This window comes from Entelurus aequoreus, linkage group LG15 (assembly GCF_033978785.1).
Source record: "Entelurus aequoreus isolate RoL-2023_Sb linkage group LG15, RoL_Eaeq_v1.1, whole genome shotgun sequence".
Classification (NCBI taxonomy): Eukaryota; Metazoa; Chordata; class Actinopteri; order Syngnathiformes; family Syngnathidae; genus Entelurus; species Entelurus aequoreus.
Genome location: NC_084745.1, coordinates 20,093,698 through 20,105,131, shown reverse-complemented (window position 1 = coordinate 20,105,131; position 11,434 = coordinate 20,093,698). Strand labels below are relative to the sequence as shown.

At 39.5% G+C, this 11,434-nt stretch overlaps 1 protein-coding gene across 2 annotated transcripts; it reads right to left on the bottom strand.

Annotated features, from left to right (window-relative positions):
* Positions 1–1,112: 1,112 nt before the first annotated feature.
* On the bottom strand, positions 1,113–10,960 carry LOC133629922 (inositol monophosphatase 1-like). 2 transcript variants are annotated; one of them, XM_062021049.1, is made up of 10 exons: positions 10,874–10,960; positions 10,693–10,751; positions 10,474–10,558; positions 10,216–10,355; positions 8,421–8,525; positions 3,808–3,853; positions 3,626–3,734; positions 3,434–3,542; positions 1,482–1,633; positions 1,113–1,331 (listed from the first exon to the last, which is right to left on the bottom strand). In XM_062021049.1, coding segments are annotated over exons 2-10 (876 nt in total). In that variant the 5' UTR covers positions 10,695–10,751; positions 10,874–10,960; the 3' UTR covers positions 1,113–1,203. The 2 variants fall into 2 exon arrangements, with proteins under 2 accessions (XP_061877033.1, XP_061877034.1); XM_062021050.1 differs by lacking the exon at positions 10,874–10,960 and having other exon boundaries at positions 10,653–10,724.
* Between the last annotated feature and the right edge of the window lie 474 nt (positions 10,961–11,434).

The window sequence follows — 11,434 nt, the reverse complement described above, 5'->3', positions numbered from 1 at the left end:
GATTGTCATGTCATGTACAGGTGTACTTTGTGGACGACGTAAGTTTTTGCTGTCGTCCAGCATTTTGTTTCTGTTTACTTTGTAGCCAGTTCAGTTTTACTTTCGTTTTGGAACTGGAACGATCTCCCACTCCATGTGAGACAGGCCCCTTCTTTGGCTATTTTTAAGAGCCTTCTTAAAACCCATTTTATTCACTGGCTTTTAACCCAGCATGAGAATTTAAACTGTTTTTAACTTTTAACTTTTTTTTTAACTCTTTTTAACTGCTTTTTATCTAACAAATTGTTCTTAGGGTAATTTTGTATTTGCTTTTTTAATGTGTATTTTACTTCTGTTTTAAATTTTATTTTTTAGTCTGTCCTTTGCGTTTATTTCTTTGTGGTGTACAGCCCTTTGTTTTTCAACTGTGGTTGTTTTTAAAGGGCTTTATAAATAAAGTTGGTATGGTATGGTATGGTTTTGCATAGCCATTGCCTTTTCCTTTCCCTTTTGTTAATTTTTACATACCTTTTTACCTGCACGCTGCCTCCCGCTGTGGTCTGCATATTGGGATCACAACAAACCATCCTCGTCTCACCCGACACATTCTGACTTTTACAAAGCAATTAACTACCTGTTGCCACCTACTGACATGGAGTATTACGTGGTTACCCTGCCGAGTTCTACACAGCACAGACACTAAGCAACGGCACATTATTTGCAGATTATAATTATTGATTTGCAAAAAATATTTTTTGGACCAATTAGGTGAAGTTGCACAATTTCCCACGGCGCACCAGACAATATCTCACGGCACGGCACAGTGGTTGAAAAACACTTCCCTGGACAAGTCGCCACCTAATCGCAGGGACAACGCAGATAACATTCACACACTAGGGCCAATCAACCTATCCCCAGGTGCATGTCTTTGGAGGCGGGAGGAAGCCGAACTACCCGGAGGGAACCCATGCAGTCACGGGGAGAACATGCAAACTCCACATAGAAAGACCCCGAGCCCGGGGATTGAACCCAGGACCTTCGTATTGTGAGGCACATGCACTGACCCCTGTTTCACCGTGCATTGTAAAGTGGCTCCAGTTTAGCCATGAATAAACATACACAAAGAAAACTGGTGATCCTAAAGGTGGTCATTTTATTCGCATAGAGTACAGAAAACACTGGCATATCCTCCAATGTTACTAAAAACAAGGTGCAAAGATCATCTCATTTCATGCTCACCACCGCATCGTCCCTCTCCACGGGGAATATTATAATTTCCTTAATGATCCGCTTGGCGATAACGTCGTTGTTTGCGGACAACATCCTCCGTGACATCAAATCGAATGGCCCCCCTAAATTTTCCACACAAAGCTTTTATTAGGATGGGTTTCATGTGCAAAGTTTTCAAAAGAATACAGCCCGCTTTCATCTATTGGCGGGGAACCTCAACGCTCTCCCGTGTTGCAGCGTGGCCCTTTGATCACATTTGAAAGCATACGCACCGTCGACATCCAGCAGCACTCCTCCCGCTTCTGTCACTATAACCGCCCCCGCCGCAATGTCCCAGCAGTGGATCCCGATCTCAGAGAAGGCCTCCGCCGCCCCGGACGCCACCAGGCACATGTTGGTGGCCGCAGTCCCCGACCCACGGAGCCTGTGTGTAAGGGCAAATGGTACAAATTAGCCGCAGAAAAAGCGAGGAATAATAAGAACAGAGCAAGTAAAAAGAAAGAGATTTGATGTTTTAAGGCGAGTGGGAAAAAAACTAGTACGTGGTTATGTATTTTTTTTAAAAAGACAAGTTACAATTTTAAATGCTACACAAGAAGTTAACAGTGATTTTCAACTGAAATTAATAGCTTGTTTTACACCTTTTCCATGGCCAATTCAAGCACCTTTATAAGGACTTTCAAGATCAATTTTCCAGTTTTTCCAGTACCCTTCAAAAGGAAAAAACCAGTGTGAATCAATCCATAGCCTTGTTTTTTAAAGGCCACCAAATGCTGTCTGTAGGAAAAATACGGAAAATCTGCTAAAACCTAATCCTAACATTGAACCAGCAGTTGACTGAATGGGGCATAGAAAATGAAGCAGTTTTTCTGTAGACTACCGTATTTTTCGGAGTATAAGTCGCTCTGGAGTATAAGTCACACCGGCCGAAAATGCATAATAAAGAAGGAAAAAAACATATATAAGTCGCACTGGAGTATAAGTCGCATTTTTGGGGGAAATGTATTTGATAAAACCCATCACCAAGAATAGACATTTGAAAGGCAATTTAAAATAAATAAAGAATAGTGAACAACAGGCTGAATAAGTGTACGTTATATGACGCATAAATAACCAACTGAGAACGTGCCTGGTATGTTAACGTAACATATTATGGTAAGAGTCATTCAAATAACTATAACATATAGAACATGCTATACGTTTACCAAACAATCTGTCACTCCTAATCGCTAAATCCGATGAAATCTTATACGTCTAGTCTCTTACGTGAATGAGCTAAATAATAATATTTGATATTTTACGGTAGTGTGTTAATAATTTCACACATACGTCGCTCCTGAGTATAAGTCGCACCCCCGGCCAAACTATGAAAAAAACTGTGACTTACAGTCCGAAAAATATGGTATACAATGTCATTGGTGTTTGCAAACGTTGTTTACTTGTTTGTTTGTATCATCATCATCATCATTCATGTAAACATCATTCCTTACAAGAAATAACATTATTGTTTACTTGTTTGTTTGTATCATAATTCATGTATAGCTCATTCCTTACCATAAATAACATTAATTATTATTGTTTACTTGTTTGTTTGTATCATAATTCATGTAGACATCATTCCTTACAACAAATAACATTATTGTTTACTTGTTTGTTTGTATCATAATTCATGTATAGCTCATTCCTTACAATAAATAACATTAATTATTATTGTTTACTTGTTTGTTTGTATCATAATTCATGTAGGCATCATTGCTTACAACAAATAACATTATTGTTTACTTGTTTGTTTGTATCATAATTCATGCCTACATCATGTTCATTAAAACAACAACCTCCCGGCATGATGGACCGATGCACCACTGTCCTCTTGGGGGCGACACAGAGCCGTATATACAACAACTTAATGTAAGGGCTCGTGCAAAGCCAACAGATCAAGCGTGTAGCTTTCATTTTTAAGGAAACTTATTTTATTTTTTTCCATTTCATAAATAGCTTTTTGAGTCAGACTGCCGAGAAATATGATGAACATTTCCAAGCATTTACAAGCACTTCACCCAAAATTCAAGCATTTTTCAAACCTTAAAAACACAACATTAAAATCCAAGCATTTTCAAAGTTTTTAAGCACCAGTACGAACCCTGTTTTCTATTTTGTCTGCAGTTATACGGTCTTGGCATTAGGGAGCAGCACATTTTTGACATTTCAAGAAAGAAGCACAAACCCGTGCACTGGTATGCGGAGAATCCTCTGCATGGTGGAGAAGATTTTGTTGACCGTTTCTGCGTTCCTGTTTGTCCCGTGTTCACAGACGATGATGGATTTATGAATATCTGCAGTGACAGCATGCCACGAGGGTTAGTATAAAGGTTGCGGTGCCAGTATAACCGCGGCAAAACGCATTTCCACGGGTTACCTGTCACGTCCGACACCTGTATGCGCTCGTCGTCGCAGAAAGCTCCTTTCCCTTTCCTGGCTTTGTACATCTTGTCTTCAAAGCAGCTATAGACCACGCCAAACTCCAACTGCAAACTTTTGTTGTTACTTTCTCCATCCAACAAGGTAACTAACTGATCTGCAGACTTAATGAGTGCATACCTCCTTTTTGACTGCAAAGGCGATGGACACGGCCACAAATGGGAACCTGTGAATGTGAGAAGGCGAGAAGGAATCTTAAAGGGGAACTCCACTTTTTGGGAATTTTGCCTATTGTTCACAATCATTATGAGTGACAAGAACATACACTACCGTTCAAAAGTTTGGGGTCACCCAAACAATTTTGTGGAATAGCCTTCATTTCTAAGAACAGGAATAGACTGTCGAGTTTCAGGTGAAAGTTCTCTTTTTCTGGCCATTTTGAGCGTTTAATTGACCCCACAAATGTGATGCTCCAGAAACTCAATCTGCTCAAAGGTCAGTTTTGTAGCTTCTGTAACGAGCTAAACTGTTTTCAGATGTGTGAACATGATTGCACAAGGGTTTTCTAATCATCAATTAGCCTTCTGAGCCAATGAGCAAACACATTGTACCATTAGAACACTGGAGTGATAGTTGCTGGAAATAGGCTTCTATACACCTATGTAGATATTGCATCAAAAACCAGACATTTGCAGCTAGAATAGTCATTTACCACATTAGCAATGTATAGAGTGTATTTCTTTAAAGTTAAGACTAGTTTAAAGTTATCTTCATTAAAAAGTACAGTGCTTTTCCTTAAAAAATAAGGACATTTCAATGTGACCCCAAACTTTTGAATGGTAGTGTAAGTATTTTTTTGCTAGGATTTTAAAGATGATGAAAAAATACTTGCAAGATGCGGCTAACGGGAGTCACCGTTGTAGCCTTCAAAGCCCTCTAAAACAACTTCAAAACCCTCCATCAACATTTTATATACACGCTGCAAGTATATATTTAATGTAATGACAGATACGTTCATAACAATATGTAATATGTACAATATTTACCGCATTTTGGTCATTGTAAGCAATACCGGAACCTATTTCCTCAGCGGATTTATTTCTGTTTCCAAAGCAGCGCACTTCCGACTTCCGACAACAAATGTGTGTTCCTACTTCTGGAAACAAACGCGAGTGTGGTCTAACCATGGCAGACTTGGTAACAGACAACGGAGACGACTTTTTTTATGACAAATGAGGATTCACAACCTTATCTTTTTGAAGCTGAATATACAGAGGATGAACTGCTGGTTATAGAAGCGAGCACAAAGAGAGGCTCAAACATTGGAGCAAAATCAATTTGAAATGTCACCGGCCAGCTGGACCAAACGCACAACTGTCCCATCGATTGAGTCACTATAATATTGATCATGATCTTTATTACAATTACAGTACATGCACTGTCCAGCTAGCATTGTACAAAGAAAACTTGAAATGTGGGCTAATACTTTACAAATACTGTAATATGATTGTTCATGTTTTTCAGCCAGTACAAATTGGTGTCCGATCGCATTGTGTTGTGCATTACAAACACAAAAGCCATTCAGCAGCTGACGCAGAAGCTATAGCTTGCCTCTTGCCGTAGCTAGCTTACGGCTTATGCCGTAGCAAGGTGATGTGTTACTACGCTACAAAAAGAGTTCCTCTGTGTTTGCTCTTACAATAACAATGTCGCTACAGCTTTGTTATTATACAAGTTACACAACATAAATGAAGTATTGTTGGTGGTTTTTGAATGCAGTTTTAAAGTGATTCAGAGGCAGAATGGATTGCTCCCATTAGTTGCATTGCTAGCCACCGAGAACAAGCTGGTTATGACAAATTAGAATGCAAAACAAACCAAAACCTTTTTTCTTTTTATCTCTCATAAGTCAGCCCTTTGAGACATCTGTGATTAAGGGCTATATAAGTAAACTTTGATTGATTGATTGATTGATTGATTGATTGATTGATTGATTGATTGATTGATTGATTGATTGATTGATTGATTGATTGTGAATGATAGGCAAAATTCCAAAAAAGTGCAGTTACTCTTTAAAGGAATTTGGCTGCTTGAATTGTTGAGGTATGCAATACACTTCACTGTCATTCAGGTCGGGAAAGTTGCAGTGAAACAATGTTGTATTTTCCAATTGGGCTGTCAAAGTTAACGCAATAACGTGTTAAGTATAAGTTCCTTTAACGGCGCACATTTTTTTGAAAGTGCAATTAACGTGCATGCGCCCTGACTCCTTCCCTTTCTGCAGTGTAGGAAATGTAATGGCGTTCAGTTACTGTTGAGCCAAAAGCGAGAAAATGGCAAGCAGAAATGCACAAAGGATAGATTATGCAAAATCTCAGATCCAAAGCCATGGCAACTTGTTCTCCCGACAAGACAAGACCATTTTTTATTTGATGGCCGTGAGACGTCATCATTGGAGCCAACGTGTGCCTGCGGGTTTTGCTTCTTGCGGAGAGGTGAAGCTTTACTACCGTGTTTGGATTACAGTTGAGTGCATTGATAACATAACAAAGATTGTACACTAACTGCTTATGTAAGATGGCATAAAAGCTCAGCAGAAAAGAAAGATGGTAAAGAGGAAGTCCAGAGTCACTTTTTGAGGAGACTTTCACATTATCAAAACATGTTAAAACACATCTTTTCATACATATCACACACTTTCGACTTTACAATAAAGATCTGTGTCAAATCCAGTCTAACTACCATTACAAAATAAAACATTGTCTTACTTTACATTTATGTTTTCTAAAATAATGGATATTTCTACCTAAATAAATATTTTCTGGCAGCTTGAAATATAGTACAGTATATTCTTTTATAACCTGTTCTGATTGGTAGTCCGCAATTACAGAATGTTTAGCAGGCTGAATATTACATTGTAAAAATTAATAGAGAAGTTTAAAAAACTTTCATGCAGAGATATGAATTCCATAAACTTGTACAACATGAATTGTAAAGAATATTGGAAGCATTCATTCAGGTAGAACATCACAAATCACATGACCAAACATCTTCTACAAACCAACCATGATGGTAACAATTCACATGTTGTGTTGTTTATTTGCGAAACTGGTATCTGAACATGGTGTATCTCCTCTCCTCTGAATGCAAGTGCTTCGACAGCAGGAATACAAATTTGTTATTCCTACAAAATACAACATCTGGCAAGACACCAATGTACTGCAGCTAATTATTTTTATTGAAAGCGTGTTTATGTCCATAATGTGTTGAGCGGTTTAAAAACAGCATCATTAAAATAAAACGCAAACTAATTGTCCAGTCATGGTAATAAAAACTTGAGCATTTTCTGTCCAGGGTACACTTATTAATGATGAAAAATTTTATCTATCTGTGATTAATCACAAATAACTTTGAGTTAACAATAAACAAACTGCGATATTGTGATTAAATATTTAATATTTTTATCGTTTGACAGCCCTAATTAGGAAGTGATGTAGAACAGTGTGAGTGTGTCCCAAGTAAGTTTGTTTTCTAATGTTTTCTAATGTTTCTATCACTGTGGATCGGCAACAGCATGGTACAAGAATATTTTTTTCCCCATTTTGAGTGTCTTACCCATTGGCGTTGTTAGGCCTATTTTAGAATTATTTAAAATATTCTTAGACCCCCCCTAAATAATTTGGTGTTAAAAACAATGACAAATTAGGAGGACCAATAGTCCAATAGTCAACATGATCCACAACATCCTCTAGTATACCTGCAATTGTAAATAATTTAGTTTTTAAGTTTTGTGTTTCTTGTAGAATCTATATAAAGTAATATACATTAGCCTATTGTTAAAATAATGAAAAAAACATCATTAAATATATTTGTTTTATTGTATTGTTACATTAATAGTTGTTGTATTATTATAGGATGGCTTGTTAAACATTTCATAGGATTTTCAGAGGGAGGAAAAACCAAGACATTTAATATAAAATGTAAAATGAATAAATACATAAAAAGAAAAAGAAAAAAATGGTTAAAAGCCATCGTCCCGGGGAGCATTTCATTTCGTCCCGTGCATTTTTTTTACCGTCCCCGGGACGACGGTACTCCGTTAATCTCAAGCCCTGGAAGTTACATTTTATTGTTTGCATTATTTGTTTCAGCATTGCACTTTGAAGATGGTCCCTCAGCTCTTTGACAGCTTTGGCTCTTTTTCAGAACAGCTAAGTCTTTGTTATTTACAGTATATATAAATCTTTCTCATTTCTATTCAGACTTCCATATATATTTAATTCCCTTAACGGCTTGCCATAATATATACACATATATAAATATATAATATACAAGCCAAATTATCCCGATCCAGATATTACTTTAATTCAAGTAATTAAGTAATATTTCCAGGTCTTGAATTTAAAACAATTTTAGTCACATATGTGCCCAAAATGTAATCTGTGCAACTTCAAAATATTTGGGAACAAACAATTATTGTGAATGAATAACATAGAGGCTAATGCCATGACTTTCATTGTGCTTCAGTGTATCTTGAAGGATCATGCAAGTCATTGTTTCTTGTTGATGCTGTAAACAAAATGTCACTGTGCAAACCCATGTTTGTTGTTGTACTGATCACAGATGGAAAATAAACCCACTGAAATAATAATAATAACAACGAATAATTTCCAAGTCTTTGTTAGCCGTTTATGAAGTTTTGTGCTCGTGCGCTACGTTCGCTCGCATCCTGTGCATCTCCTGGAGGCTAAGCCCCCCCTGTCCTTAAAAGCTAGTGACGTCCCTGGTCTTACCCATGAACAAAGTTGGTGGTTCCATCCACAGGGTCAATGATCCATGTAGGTTTGTCGGTTAGAATGCACGGTTTGCCCTTTGCCACCGACTCCTCTCCTATAAAACTGCAGAAGGGATGGAAAAAAAACAGTTGGTTAATTGTTTTCCCTTTATTTGACTAGGTAAAAACTCATTGACATTAAAATGTCTTTGTCACGACGCGGGCTCGATCCCGTGTTGCTCCTGAAACTGAGTGTCAAGATTCCTCCTCTTGCTGCTTGCCCAGACACGCCCCTGCTCGTGCTGAGCGCAGCACGCCCACACAGCAACAAGGCTGCAGACAATCATGCATCTGCGCACCTGCACCTGACAAGAGGGAGCGGCATAAAAGACCAGTGAAGCCAGGAGACCTTCGCCAGAACGTAGCCAATCTCCCCTGAGTAAGCATCACGTCTGGCACCCCTCCCTTGTTCCTTGCTCGCCTTTTTGTGCTCTCCCTCGATCCCGACTTGATGTCTTTTGTGTTTTCCACAGTGTCTTCTGTGATCGTGTCTTGCCTCACGACCTCCTCCCGGATCTTTGCTTGCCTTCCCCGATCCTCGACCACTGCCTGGACCCGGACATCGTTGCCTCTCTCCAGCCCCCGACTGCTTGCCTCCCCGCTGACTGCCTCTTCGCCTTCCCCCTCGGATTCGACGAAGGATACATCCAACACGCACCGACAACACCCTCTGGTAAATTCCACATTGTTAATTCTACACATTGTCCGCATTCATTCACTAGTGGTAGCATACACACCCCACATATTCATCAAAGGTTTTAACAAACCTTCTAAACCGCAGTTCTGCCCTTGTGTTGCCTCCTTCCCTTTGCCTTGTACACAACACTGTTTTGCAAAATGAACCTGGCCCAGAGGGCAGCAAAAACAGGTTTCATGAATACATAGAGCAACAAAAACAGGAGCAGTCGCACAGTATAGTGAAAAGTACAAACTACTTACAACATAAACGTAAAAAATATGCAATAAGTAAAAATTAAATGTTTCAATAAAAACAAGTACAGTGCCCAATAGAAACCTGTTCTCGATCCTTTTAAAATGGCCTCAAAATTCTCCCAAAGTGCTGAGTTCTGTAATTCCTGCCAGGAATTACATGACCATGGAGCAGCAAACCTGAAGGCTTTTTTACCGACACTTTTTTTGGCTCTAGGAACCAACACACCAAGGATGTCCTGTGACCTTAAACTGTAGCGACTGGAGTCTCTCCACATAAAAGAACATAAATAAGGGGGAACCAGAACAAGAAGTGATTTATTCAGTGGTACTTTAACTTTAACTTTATATATAAAAATAAACATCCATCGGGAAAATCTGTGGCCTGACAAAGATGGAATGTTTTCCGTTGCACACAAAGTGCAATGGTGGGTGGACATGTTTGCTACAACCAGAAATAAAACGTAAGGTAGATGTGAGTGATATACAGTATCCAGTTTTTTCTAATAAGTGTCGGTTGCATTCATAAAAAGCAAGTCTCCATAGTCTAGCAAAAGCATAAAAGTGGTCAGGATCAGGCATTTCCTAACTTGGCGGTGGCGTGGCTCAGTTGGTAGAGCGGCCCGTGCCAGCAAACCTGAGGGTTCCGGGTTCCGCCATCCTAGTCACTGCCGTTGTGTCCTTGGGCTAAACACTTTACCCACCTGCTCCCAGTGCCACCCACGCTGGTGTAAATGTAACTTAAATATTGGGTTTCACTATGTAAAAGTGCTTTGAGTCACGAGAGAAAAGCGCTATATAAATATAGGACCAACAAGACTCACGCGTAGGTGTCCTCTCCAAATTCCTGTTTGAGGGAGTCGATGATAATTCTCTCCACCCTCTCATCAGTCTTGGTGACCAAGTCGACGGTGGAGCTCTTGGTCATCACCTTTATTTCACTTTCGCTGGCTTTCCTAATTTCCTGCACATACCAAAAACAAAATATGCCAGGTTTTTTTTCTCCGCCTTGCTCCACCACTTGTCAGAATTTCCCGCGTTTTGTTGTCATTGCACGGATTCCCAGATGACTCAAAACGTACCGCCCCGGCCTTTCTCGCCACTTCCACGGCAAAATCGTACGCCCTCTGACACGGGTCCGCCATCGTTTCGTCCGCTTTTCTTTTCCTTCACAGCAAAATTGAAAACAAGCCAGTTCAGTGCATGAAAGTCTGCTGCATGCAAAACAAGGCAAACATTTGTGTAAGGCTAATAAAGACACCTGATCTTTCACAAAACAATGCATTGTACAACTGACTGACATCCTGCAGCAGAAAGCTTCCCGAGACACGCCTCTTTTAGGAGCACCAAACTGTACAAGCTAAAAAAAAAAAAAAAGAATGATCAGTTAACTGAGCAGTTCATATAATAAGCTTTGGCTCTAGACTAAATATAGCTCACTTCAATAGACTACATTGTAATATAACAGACCAACAGATTTACCTTGAGAATTGATGGTTCACACAGTGGGAACCTCTTCAGACTTCTGGCGCTGCGTGCTATGAGAAATTAACCTTTTGTTTAAGCCGAGGATGGCCGTCGGAAAAGTACTAGCACCGCCTCAGAAAAAAACCACACCTCAGAACAATGTGCAGCAGCATTTGGAAACATATCAATGTAAGCAAGTGGAAAATTTTCTCCTGAATCATCGCACTGCTGCGCACGCTATGGCTTGTTTGCAATCACAACCGCGCCAAGAGAATATTTTCAAAATATGTTGTGGCACAAGTCATTTTTGTACATTTTTTTCTATAATATGATACAGTGTTAGCATGTAGTGGCGACAATATACGACTTGTGTTTGCATTAAAGGCAGGCGAGGCTCGTTCAGACATGCCATTCTTTCCGCACTTTGCATTGACTCAGCCCTGATGTGCAAGTCTTCTTTTGCCATCCAGCTTGAGTCAACACATCTGGCACAAATGTTACATCCAGTCTGCGGAGGCCGAATAACCTAATATTGGTTAAACCGGGGGTCGGCAACCCGCGGCTCTTTAGCTCCGC

Bases quoted from the DNA above. Each gene is read 5' to 3' on its own strand.
- LOC133629922 (XM_062021049.1), bottom strand. The intron at 8,526-10,215 runs GTGAGTCTTGTT...TCCCTTCTGCAG, and splicing joins TTTGGAGAGGACACCTACGC to TTTTATAGGAGAGGAGTCGG. The intron at 1,332-1,481 runs GTGCGTATGCTT...TGGAAAATTTAG, and splicing joins AGTGCTGCTGGATGTCGACG to GGGGGCCATTCGATTTGATG.